The 22,094-nt window shown below is 34.6% G+C and overlaps 2 protein-coding genes across 2 annotated transcripts; both read left to right on the top strand.

The window, feature by feature from the left end:
• Positions 1-2,032: 2,032 nt before the first annotated feature.
• Positions 2,033-18,510, top strand: LOC110786903 (uncharacterized). The gene is made up of 15 exons (XM_021991487.2): positions 2,033-2,253; positions 2,346-2,405; positions 2,524-2,629; positions 4,167-4,239; positions 4,371-4,416; positions 6,995-7,105; positions 10,948-11,023; positions 11,417-11,513; positions 12,870-12,930; positions 13,053-13,183; positions 13,846-13,963; positions 15,627-15,750; positions 17,118-17,231; positions 17,690-17,764; positions 18,233-18,510. Exons 1-15 carry the CDS (start codon positions 2,188-2,190, stop codon positions 18,313-18,315), a joined length of 1,341 nt encoding a protein of 446 aa, XP_021847179.2. The 5' UTR covers positions 2,033-2,187; the 3' UTR covers positions 18,316-18,510.
• A 677-nt stretch (positions 18,511-19,187) lies between these two features.
• Positions 19,188-20,546, top strand: LOC110786911 (uncharacterized). Its single transcript, XM_021991499.2, has 2 exons — positions 19,188-19,317; positions 19,363-20,546. Exons 1-2 carry the CDS (start codon positions 19,188-19,190, stop codon positions 20,544-20,546), a joined length of 1,314 nt encoding a protein of 437 aa, XP_021847191.2.
• Positions 20,547-22,094: the final 1,548 nt, after the last annotated feature.

Here is a 22,094-nt window from a genome sequence, read left to right on the forward strand (position 1 = left end):
CACTCCCTTTATATCACGATAACCGAGTTTTGTCAGTTTTTCTCATTGTCGTTAAAAACTGAATGGCGACTCCTATATTACTAGTCGATTGGGTGTAAACTCACAGGAAATCCAAATACACTTGACCTGACAACGCCACGTATACGAGGGACAAGGTCACGCATTAGCCTCGTGCTTTTTCGACCCCCTCACACACATGTCTAACTTAGACCTAACTAAAATCCGTGAACCAAATACCTCAGTGCAGGGGCGGACCCAGAAATTTATAAATGGGGGTCTAAAAAAAATTACTCCTATATGATTTGCTTTCTAATTTTTCATATTTGCTCTTTATAGAGGGTTAAAGTTGAGAGGTAAGTACTCGAAATATTAAAAACGCCATAATAAAATATGTGGAAGATTTATGAACTTTAATTTTGGATTTTCATAGCAATAAAACTCAACACCTAGTCCAAATAGCAAACAATAACTTGACGCGATTTCAATTTAAAATGAAAAAAAAAACAGTTTTTCATACTTAAAATGAGATTTACTTTATTACAATAATTACTACTAGAAGTATATGTTAAGAAAAATACAAAATATTTTTTAAGAAAAAACAACATTACTATTTTCTTGTGTTTTGTTAAAAGCAAAATCATTAACCATTCTAGAAAAATAAGCGATGAAAAAAAAAAAACATAAAGAATATAATTTAGGTGATCAACGAAGGGGACAAAGTAAAAGACAAAAAAATAAATGGAAAAAAATCATAATTAACTTCACTTAAAAGGATTCAAACCCTGGTCACATGGGTAACATAGTATTTAAGCAACCATTATGCTTCAAATACATTTCATTGTCATAAATGTAAGTTAATTATACATAACTTAACTATTTCAACTGTAATTAATTCCCCCAATATCAATTTTACAGTTTTTTTTTTCAAAAATAATGGGGTCCCTTTGGACCCCTCGAAGGGTGCATAGGTCCGCCCCTGCCTCAGTGTTTTAAGTAAATTGTGGGCGACAAATAGCATTTTACACAGTTGCACATAGGGGTGTCAACGGGGCGAGTCGAGTCGAGTCGAGTATTTGGTTGTTCTAGCTAGACTTGATTACAAATTTTCGAGCTCGAGCTCGAGCCGAGCTTAACCAATTAGCTTTCATTTCCCCTGTTCGAGCTTGACTCGTATAAGTTTTTCATTATTCGGGCTTAGCTCACGTGTAGCTCGTTTAAATTTAAGCTCGAGCCTAGCCGAACCGAGCTATATCCTAACACTTATAAAGCTTCATACTTTGATTACTATTCACCCAATAGTGCATTTACGTGCATGCCCCTCATTTCCTTATTTGTTTTATTTTGTCTTATTCTTAACATAGAGCATTTACGGTTTCACCCTTCCATTGCTATACAAAATGTATTGTTTTCTTTGGGTATAATTTCCTATATATTGTACCTTCGAACTATCAATTAAAACGCGTATAGTTTCTATTTCCTGTTACATGTAAATCCAACATCTAACTTTAAAATATCATTTCTAGCATTTACCATAAATTGTAAGTTCCTAGCTTTTAAGTAACATTTTTACAAAAATAATTTTGTATACCTTGGGGGATCGTGCGCGCTAGCGCACGATCCAACAACTAGTTAATATAAACGAGCTTTTCACAAACGAGTCTTGATAAACAAGCAAGATCGAATTTAAACGAACATATTCATAAACGTAATATTATTTTAAAAATAACCAATTCAAATAAATTTTTGCATAGTAATACTATTTTATAATCTCGTAAAATAAAATATTCTAAATATTGAAATCTTACAAAATAATTGCAATGAGATTTAAACGAGCTTATAAACGAACAAGGACGAACTTATAAACGAACAAGGACGATTCGTTCGCGAGCCTAAAAAAGCCGAACACCAAATTATTCGAGCTAGTATCATTTATTAAATGAGCTTTAAAATTTTGGTCAGACTCATTTATTTATTAATAAATGAGCTTTGAGCCTTTAACTGAGCTTGTTCACGAGTTGTTGACTTATCAGCTCATCGACGCCTTAGTTGCACACTGCCAGTACTTCTATCAATTTGTTCACTCTTTTCCAATATCAGCGACAACATTGCCCATTTGCACGGGCTCCCCCTTTCGCATTGCAAACCCTGCTGCTGTCTAGGAAGAAGACGAAGGAAGAGAAGAATAATATGGAGAACGATAATCTCATATCTTCTCTCCACTACCAAATCGATTCCCTGCATTGCCGCATCAAGGTACAAGCAATCATCAAACAAATGCAAAAGCGATTAGCAAAGCAATTGTTGAATTCAATTTTCTATCTTAATTTTGCCCTGTTTTGAATTAGGATTTAGAGGCCGAAAATGCAAAAATGGCGTTGCAACTTGCGAATTGCCGCTGTTCTAAGGTACTTTAATTTCATTTTTTCTGTTTGTCACTTTAGTGCAATTCCAATACTTTTGCAGTAATTTAATTTGCCAGTTTAAAATGTTGAACTACATTTGTTTTCTTTTTAATTTATTCAGATTGAGGAAGTTAGTGATACTAGTGTGAGTAATGCTGTAGTTCCTGTTGAAAATGCTCAGAAATTGCATCAAAAGAGTGGCAAAAACAGGAAAAAGAAGTTAAAAGGTTGGTGATTTTTTATTTTTTTTCCAGAAGTTCTTATGTCGATTAGGGTATACTGATTCTTAAGCTTATTATGGTTTATTCTAATTGATTGTCCGAAATATCCGCTAGTGGTATTACACTAACACTAGGTCCAATTCCGTAGTTAGCGGCTTGGGAAAAAAAGGTAGTACGGAGTAGTAGCTTTGGATGCTAGAGGATTTGGTTAGCGGTTTGCTCCATGGTTGATTGCATGAAAAACCATCAATTCTGATTGCCGTGGTTGTGCTATTATGCCATGGTGCATCTGCGCCTTGAAGCTTCCTTAGGCACTCTGAAAAACAACTCCTCCCTCCTTGACTTCTCGCTATTTGTTTGAATTTGCCTCGGGGTTATACCCACATAGACAAACATCAAAATAACAATAAAGGAGACAATAAAAACAGCAGAAAAGGAGTATGAGCCATATAACAATAAAAATTAAAGTATTAAACAAAATACCAAAAATTGTCTATAACTTTGGAAGACCAAGAAGATAAAATAAAGACAGAAAAGGCTAAACCAGTAAACTACTATTAGAACATTGAAAATATTTCAAAAATACACTATGTGTCCTTAATGAACACCCTAAAGTGAGATAAATCTCAGACACAAGTTATTTGAAGATAGGATTACCTTCAAAGAAACTACTTAACTCTTTCTCTTTTTAAGTTATTATTTGTTGGTGTTTGGGGATGACTCTTTTCTCTTAGTACATCTTATTTATTTCTTAACGAGGTTGTTGTTATATTCATTTGGTGAGAGTTCTTTGTAAAATGTGTTGTTTATAAGTCATGGCAAAGGAATATGAGCAGAGTGTAGTTGGTCACTTATTTTCTTGACTTTAGCATACAAAAGAAATAGTATTCCTACATTTTAAAAAAATATTTCCATGGATGGGCTCGCCTTTTTATATACTGAAGCATAGTATTCCTGCAGCAGCAGCAACAACACAACAATGACCAAGCCTTAGTCCCGAAATGATTGGGGTTGCTAACATGAACCGTCACAAGGAACCGTTTGCAAAACGTGAAGTAAGAGAAATAAAAGGTTATGTTAAAAGAGACAACATGGTATTCCTGCAACTAACAGAAAATAAATTCTTCCGTCCCAATTTAATTGTCGCACTAACATTTTCACGGAGTTAAACAAGTTATTGTAGGCTTATCTAATATAGTTTAATAGAAAAGTGGGTGTGGTGGGACATAGTGGAATACTTTTTGAATTGAATGTGAGAGGATGTGGGGCCATAACTTTTGGTAGTGGGAAGAAAGATAATAAAATATTAGTCGATCCAAGCCATAAAAGGAAACGTGACAATTAAATTGGGACAGACGTAAATAGAAAGTGTGAAGATTAAATTGTGACGGAGGGAATATTTTGACATTTCGATAAATTTATGTTCTTAAAATCTGTTAAGATTGTTTACTTGGTAATATTTGTATTAATTTATTTTTGCATGGTGAAAAGTGTGTAGTATGCATTTGTAAATTGGTTCACCTTATTCACTTGATGGTTATAGATAGGAGTGTGAGGACGTTGCATCACTATTCCAAGAGATACGTCGCTCTCAAAGTCGTGTATTTTGGTCAACGGTATGTCTTCAATATACTCGTATGTTCTAAGAAATAGTATTTCCTTAGTGCCTTTTATTGGTCTAGCATGGTTTACATTATTTTTTGAGAGGGGTTTACATTGTAGTTCTTACCCGCAATTTGATGGACAGGTTTTATGGCTTTGCATCAGAGGCACAAATGGAACCTACTGTGGAGGTGAGCTTAGGTGTCATTTTATATCTGTACTTGTTCAATTGGGTTTTTTTAGTGAACTACAATTGTCATGCTTTTTGATAAACTGACTTTTAAGCGGGGCTTAACATTTGGACAGAGCTTTTCGTTATTTTTTGTAGTTTCCAATTTTATGATCTGATTTTACTCTCTGTCTCAAAAGATATAGCCTTCTTTCTTTATGAACTAATTAGCAAATTAGATTATAATATTAGAATATGCTGTCTTTAGGAACTGTCAGCAAACTTTTCACCAACTTTTTTTAAAATGCTTAATTTTTCCTCCTCGGAAGCCCCTTTGTTGGATGATGATGGCGGAAAGATCAGGGTAGCTACATACATATTATAATCTTACACTGGACAATTATCATAACAAGGTCGTACTCTGAAGAACCTTCACGCTGGAGCCTGGAAAGTTGCCTTTTCCTTTCTTTCCAAACAGCAACATAACACTCTATCAGACTTCTTTCGAAATGCTAATCATCCAGGCACATTCAGCACTCTAGGGTTCAGGGGTTCTGTTTATCCTCTGCCTGAGCTTCAAACTATCCCTCGGCTTCCACCTGCCAACCAAAAAACAAATGATTTTGATTCGATTTGAAATATTGCAAGGATTCAGCATTTTACTATCTCAGCTTTAGCATCCAGAATTTAACCAGGTCTTAACTTTCAACTGCGAACATATTTTTTTTTTTGCTGGTATGTCAAATTGTCAACCGCAACTGGTCTGCAGAATTAGAGTATTTTAGACCCTCTCTGGCACACATGGTTCTATTAATTTTGTATAAAAAAATCCAACCGTATATTGTCAACTACAATCTTCCATTTCCAAATTTTCACCCCTTGGCTGTAGACTTGCAGGTTCTTATCAAGACCACCTTTTTTTAGCTGAAAAGGGATCCATTAAATACTATTAGGGTTTTCTAATGTTACACCATTCAAGTTTAATGAATGGTGTAACATTAGGAAACCCCTATTAGCTCCAAGATATCTTGTTTTAGCCTCTACGCAACACCACCAAAGCAATACAATTTCATATTAACTGGCGCTCCCAGAAAGCACTAGATAAAACCATAAAGGCAGAGTTAAGGAGTTGAATATACATCATATCGCCTTTTGAGAATAATTTAAGACTATCGGCTGTTTGATACCTAGTCTTTTTAGGATGATGGTTCAAGGATTTCCCTTCAAACTGTCAGGGCAACTATTCAAGCATTTGATTCCTATGAACAACAAAAATGGAGCTGGATCCCCTTGCTTCAACTTCCTAGGTTATGAAGACAACATAGTTTGGACTAGGGACATGATTAATTAAGATAGAGTAAGAAGCAAAAGAAGATATTCCGTGACATAGTCTACAAATGTGTTACAGAAATTCAGTTCCATACTTCCATCATTAATTATATGTATAATATATATATTTATATATATATAGGACCAGGTTTCAGTGAGAACCAAGTCTATAATGAGAATGAGAACCAATTTTGCCCCTTAAAAGTAAAGCAAAAAGTCATTAAAGTAAACCGAATTGACTCAAAAGTAAATAACCAAATATGCAACTTCTTATGATTATATTTTGTAACTTTTAAGGAAGAAAACACATTATAACCATAAAACATCATCATTGACATCTTACATGGTTTTGATTAAGTTTATGTTAATTTAATATAAAAAGTAAATGAAAAACTAGTATAAGTAAATGAAATTGGTCAAAAAGTAAAGGTCAAATTGTTTTTTTACCACCTAAAAGAATCGAAAAATTATTTTTTACCACCTAAAAAAAAAAAACTTGTATTTTACCACCTAAAAAAAAGTTAAAAATTGTTTTTTATCACCTAATAAGTATGTTGAGTTGGAGAAAAGGAGAATGATAGAGAAGGAAAAATCCCAAGTAAGGGATTAGGAATTCATTCAGTTAAGTATGAGTAAAGATCCCCTTCATTGCATTCAAAACTATTGATTTAAGAAAATGGACCATAAAGGGAGAGGATCATGCATGTCATATGTTGTTTCCTTGCTACTGTTGAAGGCATTATGTCTGTTTCAGATGTCTTCTTTACCGTTCTGGTAGTCATGGTGGGTTTAGAAGCTTGGGACGAGATACAACCTGGGGGAGAATCTGATTTTCCTTTTCTACAATTCAACATTTTATTTTTTTTACGTGGTAAAAAACAAAATTTCGATCTTTTTAGGTGGTAAAAAACAATTTGTCCAAAAGTAAATGAAACTTCTTTAAAAGTAACGAAACTGGGAAAGTGGGAATCCTTTTGAAAAGTTGCATAATTACAAAAATGCCATTAATGACACGGAAATCATTTGGACCATCCGATTTTGATGATCTAAGGCTCCAGATTGGTTCTCAGTTCTCATTTTTTAGTGTGGTTCTCACCGGATCTTGATTCTCTCTCACTCTCTCTCTCTAATCTGTATATATATATTCTATAGTCTCAGCATCAATATAGGGGATGGAAATAACTGGGATGTAATTTCAATAAAATCTTTGCACATTTTTATGATGGTTGGTTATTGTTGATCTTTGTGTATTTGTTACGTGTCTTTTGCAGTCTGAACTCTTCAAAGCTTTTGAGAAAACAAGGCTATTAGTTGATGATAGAAAGGGTTCACAATACTCTAGATGCGGCAGAACGGATAAGGGAGTCTCAGCTGCTGGGCAAGTAAGCATCACGAGATCCTTCCTGAAACTTTTTATCTCTCTCAAAGATTTTACTTTGGAAGTAATTGTCATTTGTCACTCCCTCGGTCCCTCCATCCCAAAATAATAGGCCACACTTGATTGCTGGTCATTTTAAGGGTTGAATATAAATCCCATTTCAAATGTTTATTCTTCAAACATGGAATAAGTTAGCGTTTCTTAAAGGACATGGTTAACGGTATCATCAAGGGTAATATGGGAAAGTTCATACAATATAGCAAATAAAGACAATGGCCTATTAATTTACAATGACTCAACATAGACTGGTTTCCTATTGTTTGGAGTAGAGGGAGTACTATATAGTATATAGTGTATTTTGAACTAGTAAAGTGACAACGTAATCTAGATGGAGATATTTGATTTTTATTGATTAGGCCTTCAGTAAAGTAGTTCCATTGTTTGATAAATAAACAGAAGTGTAAACAAGCTATGCACAAATGTTATGTATGTCATGAAACTAGAGCTAAACTGTATGCGTACATAATTGTGTGCCTGTGCGTACAATGTACATATGCTTTTCATATGAATTGACTAAGAATTCCGAAAGAATAGCTAAATGATATCTGTATTGATGTACTATACTCCTGTATTTTTATTTTTCCAATATTTCTATGTGGAATGTGCACATTAAGAAGAGTTACAAATAAAAGAAGAAATAACTAGGAAGATTAAAAACAATACAAACAAATAAGGGTTACAGATAAAGGAACCAGGAAGATCATGAAAATAGAGAGAGTGACAGAGTGTATCATAACTTATTTTTTTTACTCTTTATGCTTATATGCGTATGAGTTCTGTCTTATCTTCCATTAATGTAAACCTTAAGAACTTTTTCCACTCATTTGAAGTTTGGGCGTAGTTAATTGAAAGCTTACTCAGTTTGTTTTTGGATCTGCAATTCTAGCTGTTTAAACATTTAAAATTATTAACAGGCAACCTTGATTCCTTGAAGTAGTTGATAGACTGATCATAAGAACCTGATCCTTAATTATGGCCGTTCAGAATTCAGATTATTGCTGTTGTAGGGTGCTGGGCTGCATGAGGCAAGGATGTGAGTGGGAATCTAGATGAGAGATAAAAAGTTTCGAAAATTCAAGATAAGGACTTAGTTTTAAAAAGCAGGTCTTGTGTTCGCCTAGGCGCAAGGCGCAAATTGCGCCTTTTCCTAGGCTCAAGGTGCAACTATGCGCCTTATGGTATTAGGCTCCAGTTGCTGACATGTACCAATTTTCTTTAAAATGCCCAAACCACGTGACTTTAATGGTTCCCCAAAAGGAAGAAATTACTATAATGATAAGAGGAGAGATTAGACCCTTAATTATTTACCTTTTTCTCCGTTTTTTTCTTGTCTCTTCTGCTAGACAACGACAAGTCATGTAACCCCCCCCCCCCCCCCTTTTATGTAAGGTGTGGCCGACTTCTTCTGAGAATTTCAAATAAAGTCAGTGACTAAACCTTACCCGATCCCCCCCCCCCCAAACTTTTCTAGCAAGTAATCTATTTTGATTTTTTTAACAGAAAATAGATACCACACAAGAAAAATTATTGTGCGCCTTGCCTACGAAAGGTGTGGCCCTTCGCTTTGCGCCTAGGCTCTAGGGTCTTTTGCGTCTTGGTGCGCCTCGTGCCTTTTATTACTAAGGAGTGTCTAAGGATACGGATACATGGAGGAAATGCCAAAAAAAAAAAAGTTATTTATAAAAAAAAAAATTATAGATATTTTCAGATATGTAAGGACAACAACAACAACAAACCCTTAGTCCCAAAATGATTTGGGGTCAGATATGTAAGGACTAAAGAATAAAAAACCCATAGCTGATCACTAGTGCAACATGAAAAGTGATTGCATAAAGCTATGTAATGTGAATTTCTTCTTACTTTTGAGCTTTGAAAAGTAGAAGTATTTACTTCATATGTGAAACCAAGACTGTTCTAGTATACAATGTCGGAGTTCTGTTATCTGTTCCAAATTCTGGAAAAGTAAATAACTAAGTGGCGACGCTAAATAGTGCATTGAGTGGAGAAACAAATTATGGCTTCTGATAGCCTGGGATAGGGTTTTACTTGTAGGTGAAGCTTTAGATGGGTAGTTTAAGACAATGGAGTACAAAGTGCTTTATTCAAGACATAGGACTATTCATAATTTATCTCTGATGGATGAACCTTCTCAAGAAGTGAATTACTTTGACATTAAGAGAAATTAAAGGATGGCTCATAAAAGTAATGCTTATCATATAAAAAAAAAATTGGTTTAGGTCTTTTCTAGTAGGCTTAACAAAATCATATTAGTTTCTATGCTGTTTGTAGGGAATAGCTTAAGGTTTCATTACTAGGAAGATGTGTTTTACCATAAAGTTATACTTGCCTGTGTCAGGGATATCAAATTCTAGTTTTAATGAAAAACGCAAGGGAAGAATAAATTACTTTACCATAAAATGTTTGCTTCCAGGTCTCTTCACTTTTCCCGACCTTTCGAGTAAAAGGTTTGCCAGGGATCAATGGTTTGAATTGGGAGGTATCCTGGAAGAACAACCCTTTCTTTCTCCTTGTCTCTGTCACCTTTCATATTTACATAATGACCCAATGTTAGATTTTATTTTAGGAGACAAGAATATACTCCCTCCTTTCCTTTTTGTTCTGCTCACTTAATCTAAACTCTTGTTTCTAGGTAAATATGAAAAAGGTGAATAGGTGTAAGAAAAAGTGAATAAAGTAAGAGAGATGTAGTAAAAAATTGGGTATAAGAAATAAATAAAGTAAGTAAGAGAGTTTGAGTAGAAAGGTGCAAATATTGTGGGGAAATGAGGGTGAACTCGGTGAAGTGGTATAATTCATAGGCCAAAAATAGAATAAAGAAAAAGTGAGTAGAACTTAAACATCCCAAAACGGAAAGCGAGTAGAACAAAAAAGGACGGAGGAAGTATCTTAGTTTTAAAAAGCGCACTTTTTTGCGCTTAAAGCTCGTAAGCTCGGAAGCTCACAGCAAAACGCTTCTGCCAACCGAAGCCTAGCGACGTACAAGAAGCGCGCGCTTCCTAGCGCTTCGGTGCTTTTGCGCTTCCTAGCGCTTTTGCGCTTCCTGTAGTTTGGGCACATCAGACCCTTCTTTTTTATAAAAAATAAAGCCACGTGACTCTAATCTTCTTTTTTAAAGTATCACGTGATTTCTTTTTTTTAAAAAAGCGAATATTTGGGAAGTTTTTGAAAACTCTAGGCAATTTTCTCCCGTAGCCGGATTTCTCTACTCTTCTCGCCGGATTTCTCCCGTCGGATTCTGAATTTTTCTTTCATCTTTTTTATTTTTTCATATTTTCTTTCCATATTTTCTCCATATTTTCTTAACTTTTGAATTTTTATTATTTCTTTCCGGGTGCGCTTCGCCTACGAAAAGCGTGCGCTTTCGCTTTGCGCTTAAGCTCCAGGGTCCTTTTGCGCTTCAGTGCGCTTCGCGCTGTTTAAAACTAAGGGAAGTATATGGGTTGTCCTCTTTAATAGGCCATGTGAGCAAGTCATAGTCTTTCTTTGAGTACAATTCTACAAAAGGATGGTTCTGAGTGCATGAATGCACAAAAAAATAAATAACATACTATAAGTAGCAGGTAATATCTGGAACAGCTTTACCAATAATACTAAAATTATCTACTTGCTATTTCTTTTATGCTTCATTGCGAAAGCCATAGTAAAAAAACTAGGTCATTTGCTATTTTACAATTAGACCAATTGTGTACAGTGGTACATTCTGAAGATTTTGTCTGCATTTCCAAAGTTGGACCGTGTGGGAAATGAAAAGCTTTTTTTATGCAGGTGATTGCTCTTTACCTACGGTCAAATCTTAAGGCTGAGACAAATTCTGACAGAATCGTTTTTGAAGGGCAATATGGTCTGCTATGTCTCCTTGTTGATTATTCTGAGATTTGAAACCCCTTTCTACCTTGACTATTTTTTTGTACGAGTACAACATTGTATAATTGACCATGACCTATGATATTTACGGGTTTCTTTTCATTATCAATTTGTTTTAAAATCTCTAAGATGCCTTTTGCTTGGCAGAAATATGATTTTGCTGATTTTTAAAGAACACTTCTTGTCACCTGGTAAAAACAAACGTACCTAAATGATGAATGATTATTACCCAAGAAAACGTTAATAGATGTACTTGTTCTTCTCTCTTTCCTTATGTGTCTTACATCTTTATTTATTGTAATCAATTTTTTTGACTCTGATCTTCATTTTGTTGAAAGCTTATTATTATGAATTTTCTTTTATTTTTCAGAAGGAGAAATTGATTACGTGAGAATACTGAATAAAGTTCTTCCAAATGATATTCGGATAATTGGTTGGTCTCCAGCTCCTGTGGATTTTCATGCAAGGTAATAGAATCAATCCAAAGCTTTGCTTGTTATTTTAGGTACTGGAATACATGCTACACACTGGCTTTTCATGGAACGACAAGTTGAAAATCCATCACAGTAGTAACAGTAGTTAATCTAAAAACAGTTTCCTTTACAACTGGGAAACTTGTGCAAACAATACTATTTTGTTTCTAGTTTGTTTTTTGTTATTACATTGGCCAGGCCAATTTATCATTTATTTACGCCAAAAAGATTTGTAACATACCCATGTACGTTACAAATTTACTCACTTTACAGAACCATCTATTGATAACAGAATAACCTTGTTTAAAGGAATATTAGGTTGATGGCAGCCGAAAACATGTTCACCTCAGTATGACTTTTCTTATGTCTTCACTCTTCATCAATATTGTGGTGTATCCGTATATGACTTAAGGCTCCGTTCTATTCGACTTATTTTGTCTGAACTTAACTAAACTTAACTAAACTTATCTGAACTTATTTTATCTTATTTTGTTTGAAATAAACTTATTTGTGTGTGAAAATGTACTAAAAAAACTTATTTTTCTGAACTTATCTCATCTGAATTTTACTGAACGTATCTGAATGCATAAGTGCTTCTCCAGTCACATTTTACATAAAAAATATATAGAAACTTAGCAATCGTAGTGTTCATAAAATTATGGTATTGCAATTTATTTCTATGAAAAGTTTAGTGATTTTGTACTTATTAACTTAGTTTTGTAATGTTTATTCTGCAAAACATATTCTCTATGCAATTGACCTTCATCTTAGTGAATGATATGTGCTCGGTTCTTGACCTGTACACGCGCCTTCACCCCTCACCGTATGATTAGGCTCCAGATATTTCTTGGCTTAGTTTACCTCATGTTTTTAATGGCAGAGGTTGATACTAGTTCACTTTTTAATTAATGCTCTTTGAAGAAGATAGTCACTTAAGAGCTTGTAGCTGGCATAAATATGAACATGCACCTTCCAACCAGTGCAAACTCCGCAACTTTTCTCCTATCAGTTAATCTGTTTAACAGAGCTGTATTTCAGTAAATTGGACTATCCATATTTAATCCTGATAGAATGAAACAAAAGATGAAGGCAACTATCTCAATCTATAAATTCCTTCAGATGCTTTGATTCTAGTGGAGACTGAACTGTTACACTCCTGTTATTTTTTTTTTTTATAAATGATAAAGATCAATAAAGACTATAACAGTACAGAAAATGTGAGTTTGGTAGCTAGCTTATTTGTCATACTTGAATTCTTAGCTATGGATAGAAGTAAAGCTAGTTAAGGATTCATTCTTCCAGGCCTTAGTATCTGAGTTAACATCTCCTCTTGTTCATAAATGATTACAGGTTTGGCTGTTTAAGCAGGGAGTACAAGTACTTTTTCTGGAGCGACGATCTTGACTTATCAGTAAGAAATCTTAGGATTTTCATTCTGCTGTCTGTTGCTGAAATTGATGTACAAACAAATAAAACAATACTTTATGCTAACATGGATATTTTAGTCTTTATTTTGTTCCATGTGTTTTGTAGGCAATGCAGACTGCAGCAAAAAAGTTTCTGGGTGAGCATGACTTTAGGAATTTCTGTAAAATGGATGCGGTGAACGTACACAACTATAAGCGACGTATCACATCATTTGATATCATCCCAAGCAGTGAAAAGTAATCTTTCCAGAAAAATTCTATTTGCTTATTAATTAATTATTGAAAAATATTGCATTCCTTTAAAGCATCTGAGAGTGTCTAAATTATTAACTAGAAATATGTAAGATGTTCTTCCATGATAGGGATTTCTGTTTTCTGGACAAAGTTATTACTCCATAGTAAATATATGGCAAAAAAGAATCTATAATTTCTTTCTCTAAAATATTAATTGGTATCATATCCATTATATAATATTCATCAACTTATATTGAAGGATATATTACTGAAAGAGCATAGACCATTATTTGTTTTCTCCCATGGTCCCACCAAAAACGTTTCAAAAAAATGCTTTATGAATCATGATAAAACGGGGTCTATTCTGTTTCGGATTGTCGGACCTGATTGAACATAATTTGACATGCTTAGTGATGGGATGGACTTTAAAACTTGTTCTTGTTGGAGTAAGATATTGGATTAGTAACATTATATTGGGCTGTAGCCTTCCTAATTTGTTTGCTAATAAGATCCATTCTTCAAGAGAAATTTTTTGGTTTTTGTTGCTGAGTTGAACACAAATATTTACTGCTTTCACCATGGTATAAGGCTAATATGGTTGTCTAAATTCAAATATAATTGTGAGAATAAACAAAGGCACTTGCTTCATGGATATTATGATTCAGGTTTAGAGACAAAGAATTATGGGCCATCGTAATTAGAGGCAGTGCATTTCTGTGGCACCAGGTTCGATGCATGGTTGCTGTATTATTTATGATTGGACGGGGCCAGGAATCAGCAAAAGTAAGTATAACGCATCTGTGTTGTAATAAATCTGGATGTTGTTGCTACTATATTTTGCTATTAAATTATGTTTCAGGTGTATTTTTCCTTTTGAATCATTTTGTCACTTTGCTTGAGAAAAGAGATGAACTGAAAATGAGCTTTACTTTATGGATGTTCTACTAAAAGAAAATGTCAATCCATTGTTTGTTTGAGAAACAAAAGTAACCTCGAACCTGGAGGGCTTGATGTCTTTCTATATCTATTCCCCTCTTTTCTTTGTTGAGGGATGGTGGGGAGAGTTGGTGGTGGTGGGGGAGGGGGGTGGCGGCTTTGACTGAACAAACAGAAGTTAATCATCTTTTTATTAATAAGATGATTTTGTGTTTCTAGCTTCTAAGAAAGCGTAACTCTTACTCAAATAAAATGTCATTCTTTATGTTTTACTTGTATATACTTAGAATAAAAGATTTTAATTGTTGACACCAAAGGCGTATAGTTTTGCGGTCTTGCTTACAAATGTGTGAGCATGAACGTAATTGCAGCCTAAAGTGAAGTTGTGTGTTTTGAGCTCCAGAGAAGGGAGAAGGGTGAGACCCTGAGGGGGGCTCAATTAAAATGATATTCCAAACACCATAAAGGAATTATGTAACCTTTTTTTCTTCCTTGGCTAACAAAATGGGCAATGGAAGTATATTTTGTTCGTCATTTCTTTTTCTTGACATATTTGACTTTTCAAGATTGAATCACGTTTATGGTGTGTCTGTCTTCTCCATGTCTTTCCCTTTTGAGGGCTGCTCCTCAAGCATTGTGCCAATCTTTGCTTGGGCCGTCTCATTCCTATTCAATAATCAAAATCTCAGTCGATTTAATGCTTATGATGCTTATGATTGCGGGTTATCCATATTTGTCAAGAATTAAGTTTTAAAGTGAATACTTACACTTGGGACGGAGTTTGGAATTTCTGTCAACTGAAGTACTTCAACTATTAGCACACAGCTCATCTTCAGTTTACAGTGTGTTTGATCAACTGGAATTCTGAGTATCAAGGGTTTTCGGAAGTGAAATTATTTTAGGTAGTTTAAGCTGTGAAAGCTTACTTAATATATGTCGTTACAATCAAATCAATGCCTCAGATTCACACATTGAAGGGTAGGGGAAATTATATGTAGGCTTCCCTACCTTTTTAGGCTGTGTAGAATTGACTATTTACTCAATATGCAATGACCATATGCTATTTACAATAAATAAGCTGCATTAATTTATGCACCAATTTCATTTAGTCCATTACAATCCAAAAGTCAAAAGAATAGTAAATATTTGACTTGATTAGATATGGACTAAAATAACGTTGTAGCCGAATCTAGAATTTTCTACTTGTTATACAGTGTCACTTTGGTCATTTACCAGCACCACTCTATGCTTATGTCAGATTATGAGAAGCAACTCTTTCTTAGTATAAAGATCCACCTTGCATCACCTATTCTTGCTGTCTTATATTTGTTTGCTTTGTGGAAGATTCATCAAAGTCCATAATTGTTCTCCTCAAATTCATTTTTCTTAGCATCATTAGTCAACGTATCACTGTTTTGCTTAAAACTTGTATACCCTTTATTTTTCCAAGTTTTACATGCATTGGTGAGTTTTTCCGGATTTGTTGAGGTTTAATTTGCTTCTTGTGCAGATTATAGATATGTTACTTAATATAGAGAGGGTGGCAAAGAAGCCTCAATATAACATGGCCTCGGAAATGCCATTGGTTCTACACTCTTGTGAATTTGAAGGTCTGCGGTTCTTTATTTCAGCAGGTAAGTCTGCATTGTATATATTTTTCGATTCAATTGAAAACTCTACTCAGGTTCCGAAATGATAAATGTAGTGGGCTCGGTGACATTTTGAAAATAACTCTTGATTGATATGAAATTTCCCATTTGGACAAAACAGATTTAATTGTAAAATGAATCTTTATTAAACCAAAAGATAGCCTTTATTCTTTTATGAGTCCTTTTTAATTTTTATGTTCTCATTTTCATTTTTTATCTTTATTCTTAGAAGTGTTTCTTATGGTCACATTGGTCAGTTGAAGTTCTACTCACTTGCATTTTACGTGGTCTCCAACGCGTTAGTTTGACCATTATTATTATGAATTATGCATTAATAAAAATTAAAAAATATTTATATTTTGAAAATACATAACGAAACGAATCCAACAAGATCTCACATGATAATGTTTGTTCTTATACATACATCATAATACATGGTCAAAGTTTTTTAGTTTTGGTATTTCTAAGAAACAAAATAGTTTTACCTTGTTTGTTTATAGTTTAGTCTAACGCTTTCCACATTGAAATTTGAAATGTTCAATAACATTAAAATATACGAATATGTGTACAAGAAATTAATCATATCATACTTCTACATTGCATTGCAATCGAAATTGCTGAAAAATACTTATGGATTCCAAATCATTTCAAAATACTATCCTATGGTCATATGACAAATACTTATGGATCTCATATTTTGTCAAGTGAGATCTTGTTGGATTCGTCTCGATAAGTATTGTCACATATCAACTTTTTATATTTTTTACTAAAAGAGAATTAAACATACTCATTGTTAAAGATGTGCCTTTTGCAAGTGTGAAACTTCAAATAGTGCAATTATTAAAAAAGTAGAGGAAGTATATATTTTGAATTCCGGACTGCGAATGGTCCGCTAGATTATATTAGAAATATTGTGATGTTTTGTTAAATTATGGCATGTCCAGTACCTGTGGCTAAATATAAGACAGGTCCCGAGTAACATAGGAATCCGAAGAGACAAAATACAGTAAAATAAAAAACTGAGCAACTGAGGTCAATGCTCTGTTTGATAGATGATACAACAGATGATACACCAGATTATCTGTATATAGTAGATCTTAAACGGAAAGATGAAGGGAACTTTATTTAAGAAGATGCAGCATAAATACACAAATATGATACCGTGTGTCTCATGCATGATTGCGTTATAAACAGATTTAACAATAGATTAGGTGCATGCACTCGCGTGCATGTGTGCATAACTGTGCATACTTTGGTTGCCTTTCTTTCCTCCTCTGTATTAATTTACTATGCAACATGCTTCAGGTATGGAATCTGCTTTTATATAGTTCTGACTCCAGAAGTTTTTGTAGATGCAAGGCAGGCATTATGCTCAAGCTTGGCAAATGATTGCGAAAATCTCATGCTGCAATTTGCTATTTTTCGTGATGCTTTGGATAGCTGTTCATCAGTGGAAGATGATGAAGGTGGTTTATGGTTCTATCTTTATCCTCTCAGGCTCCGTTCGATTTAGTGTAAAACGTTTTTAGTGCAAAATGATTTTCCATGGAAAACACAATTCCAAACTAGTTTTCCTTTGTTTGGTTCCTTAAAAGAAAATGGGAGAAGATGGTGAAGATTGAGGGGAAGAAGGGAGAGAGGTAAGGAGAAAAAGTGGAAAAGTGGTTCCCCTTCTTTTCAAATGGAAAAGGTTTTTCCACCTTTGTGGGAGTTATGGATTATTTTCCATCCCTTGTCAAACCAAACAACGTAAAATGATTGAAAAGGAGAAAATTGTTTTCCATGAAAACATTTTACACCCTACCAAACGGAGTCTCGGTGTGCTTTATAATTCCCTCCATTGATTTTGTCTAACGCAAGAAAAAAGTAGTGAGACTGATTAATCAAAAGGAAAGTCGGACCTGATGTGCTCTTCGTTTTTCAGGAAGGAATTCCCTTACAAAAGGGACGGGGACGAAGAAATGCTTGCACATTCCCCTGTTGACAAGGGAAACCGAGCGTGAGTCTTATGACAATTATCACATGTAGTGAAAGGGGGGGGGGGTGTTTAGGTTTTTGCTTGCTAGATGTTCTTTTTTTTAAGGAGCTTGCTAGATGTCCTCCTAATTGTTTGCAAATGTGGACTTGATAAATTTTTTAATCTTGCCCTTTTGTTACAAGGATGTTCTTGTTGTGTTGCATTAAGATGTGTTTTTCCAAACTGAGATAATGCATGACCATTTTGTGCTTATGATTTCATTCACCACTCCTACTCTCAAAATGCCAATGTGGTAGAAATATTTTGGTTTACAACCTCTTTTGTTGGGCAACAATGACATCGATTTTGCTTGAATGTTGTTTATTTTTTAAAATGGTCTATTGACAAGTATTTAGGATTATATTAGCAGTTCTATTCAGTTTCTACTAATTTAGTTCGCCTTCTTTTCTATCAACCTTGCCTTTTATATTTTCTTCTGTTTGATTTCAGCTTCATACGAGGAGCGGCGTGCCAAGTTGAACTCGGGAGGCTTAAAAGAAAGATTTGTTGGATTATGCTCTTCAACTCGATAATGAATTACTAGCAGTTTTTGTGTTTTTCATGCCTCGTCTTGTATTGTGACCTTGTGAATTATATGAATCTTGACCTTTTTCATTGGTTAAGAATGTTGCTTATACGATTTCATGTTTAGGGCGAGATATTTGTGATTCTTTAAACAACTAATGTTACCATATTTAAATAGTAGGCCACATTTTCATTGAAGTGTCCCTATAAAATAACAAAATACTCAATATTACCTTGATAAATTGTTACGGGCTATCTCATGATATGTGAAAGATCTAATTGCTTACATAAAAAATCACTATCACTTAAATGTGTCCATTCAGTTAAGAATTTGCATTTATTATGTACTCCCTCTGTTTCTTTAAGTTCTTCCCATTTGGGAATGGGTGTGGAAAATAAGAAAACTGGAATCTTTGAATGTTTGGGTATTTGTGTAATAATTGGGTGTAAGAGTAATAATTGGGTGTAAGTGATTGGAATAAAGGAGAGAGAAAACAATAAACAAATGATTTAAAGTAAAGATATTTATTTCTTTATTAATAAATCAGAAAAATCTGTTTGATGTGGGTACCAATACATGTGCAAGTGGGGACTTTTCCTCCAAACAAATTCAGTTTACACGTGATTTCCTCCAAAAAATTTCAATTCCCTCCAAACTTACCCAAAACAAAAAGTTTGGAGTTGGATTTTTTCCCTCCAACTTTTCCCTCCAAACTGAAAAGCTAAAACAGGGGAGTTGAAACCCTTTATAAATAGGGTCACTTTCCCACAAATTTTGTCTCATAAATGCAACCCACCAAAATTATAAAAAATCTGTTGTATGTGAACACAATAAATTCAGCCTCAATTCACTAGAGTTTACTTAAAATAGGGGACATTAATGGCTTCAGATCAAGAAGAGGATGATTTCCTCGGTTATTCTGATGATGAAGGAGACGGCGCAAATACGGAATCCGACTCGGATGATGATGGACCCACTGCTGTTGATGAAAATGGGGATTTTGATGAAGGTCAGAGTGTACCAGACCTTAATTAGGCACCACAGCAAGTGCCAGAGCTTAACGAGGAACCACAACAAGTGCCAAATGATGAGGATGTGGCAGAACAACAAACTGAAGCAGTAAGTTCATCACATCTACAAGTGGTCCCTTATTTATTTGATTTGAACATGCCATCACATGAAGAATCAACATCATCTCAACATCAATCAGACACAACAGCACAAGTTCATCAAAAGCCTAGAACACCAAGAATAAGTAATGAATTGAGGCTGAAAATATTGTTGTTCTTGCTTTGTAGAAAGAATGTAGGGAAAGAAACCCTTATTCATGGGACAGTTGATTTGGCAGTTAAGGAGTATGGTTACACAAGGAGAACCATAGGTGGGATATGGAACAAGGCAAAGAAACAGAAGGCAACAATGAACTCATATGTTGTGCAAAACAAATATCACAATTGTGGCAGAAAGAGAATTCAAGTGACATATGAACAAGTTGCATCAATAGGCATGGGGGATAGAACATGCATTAGAGATCTTGCACAGATGCTCAATTTGGGACCAACAACAGTTTGGAGGATGGTTAAGAGGAAGCTGATTAAACCCCACTCAAGCCCCTTGCATCCAGGAATTTCAGATGATTGCAAGATGGCAAGGGTGAGGTGGGTACTTAGACTGATAATGGATATCTCTATACCACATGAACCAACATATTACAGCATGTTTGATTTCATTCACATAGATGAGAAGTGGTTTTATCTAACACAGAAAAATCAAAGAGTGTATCTTGCAAACAATGAACCATTTCCACACAGAACAGCAAAGTCAAGAACAAAAATTCCAAAGTTCATGTTCATGGCAGCCGTAGCAAGACCAAGGTGGGGTGAAGATGGACAATGTGAGTTTGATGGCAAAATAGGCATTTTTCCATTCACAGATTCAATAGCAGCCAAGAGAACATCAAAAAACAGAGTAAAGGGGACAATTGAGACTAAACCAATCAAGTCAGTCAATCAAATTGCAACAAGGGGCATGCTCATCAACAACATAATCCCAGCAATCAAAGAAAAGTGGCCACCACATGTAGGAGAAAAGGTCATCTACATAATTCAAGACAATGCTAAGGCACACATATTGCAAGCTGATCCAGAATGGCAACAACACTTTCAACAAGATGGGTTTACATTTGTATTGACTCAACAACCACCAAACAGTCCAGATTGCAACATATTGGACTTATGATATTTCAGGTCAATTCAATCTCTTATGCACAAGAAAATGCCAAGAACAGTGGAAGACTTAAGTGGGGCAGTGATTAATTATTTTAAAGAATTGCATCCTAAGACTTTGTCTAATGTTTGGATGACTCTACAATTTGTTTCTAATGAGACTCTAAAACATAAGGGAAACAATGCCTACCAACTTCCACACAACAAGAAAAAGATACTAGAAGATGAAGGCAATCTGCCAGAGCAAGTCAAGGCACCAATATGGGCAGTGAATGAATGCATACAAGTGTATGATGAGTGGAAAGAAAACCATTGAAGTAAAGAAAAAACAAGTAGATAACTTTTTGTGTTTTGGGGACATGTATTGAAAGTAACAAGTATAGTTAAAATGTCACTTTTGTGGGCTTGAATGTAAGCATTACATGTAGGCAAAACATTTTGTAAGTGTCAATCATTTTGGAAAGTTCAATGAATGAAATCAATGTTATTAATGAGAATGTTGTTTTTTAATTTATAACATAACATAACCAAGGCAAGACAAGAAAAAGGAAGCAAGAACAAGGAAAAAGGCAACACAAATATCCTTGTTCTGACTTTTATAACAGAACATAACCAAGGCAACACAAATATAACCAACATAAAAAAAAATCACACATAACATAACTTTATAACATAACATAACCAAGGCAACACAAGAAAAAGGCAGCAAGAACAAGGGAAAAGGTAACAAGAAAAAGGCAGCAACAACAATGCACAGGGGACCAATTACAACATAAATCTATGTCATAACATAACCAGGCAACACAAATATCCTTGTTCTGACTTATTTAACAGAACATAACCAAGGCAACACAAATATAACCAACATAACAAAGGAAACACATAACATAACTTTATTTGTTCTCAATTTGTAGTTGGTTTTCATCATTGAATCCTATACTTTAATATCCTGCTCCCAAATGGAGTAAATGACTAACACACATATACATGGGAAAGGAAATTAACTCCATTTGAGATAGGATACTAAAAGTTCAGGATACTCAGGACACACAACATCACTTCTCTAGACACATCGACTTCTAAATGGAAAGAATGCATATCACATCATTTTCAGATGGAAAATCTTCCCACTTAGAAACCGATGTGCCGAAAGACGTAATATTCGAGTTAGAAAATCAATTCATCATTGAACAAGACAACAATAACAAGGCAGCAAGAACAAGGCAGCAAAAACAAGATACAACGATCTCAGAATGTCCCCAAGCATCACCAACACAAACCCCATCCACTAACACTTAGCTCCTGAAAAGCATCATTGATGCTAATGGCGCATGAGTGTTAATGGAAGAAAGGGTTTGAGTCTCAGCACATGATGACTCATCATAGATCAAACAAAACATGTTATTTTGGGTCTAAAGGGGACAACTAGCAACTAAGTAAACAAGACATGAATTGCCTCTCCGGTCTAATGCCAGTTTATATGTCACGGATTCAATTTCATTGTTTCCCAAGACATTAAAACTGGCAAAAGATCGAAAAGCCAAAACAAATCATGTTATTT

Source organism: Spinacia oleracea, chromosome 4, assembly GCF_020520425.1.
Source record: "Spinacia oleracea cultivar Varoflay chromosome 4, BTI_SOV_V1, whole genome shotgun sequence".
Classification (NCBI taxonomy): Eukaryota; Viridiplantae; Streptophyta; class Magnoliopsida; order Caryophyllales; family Amaranthaceae; genus Spinacia; species Spinacia oleracea.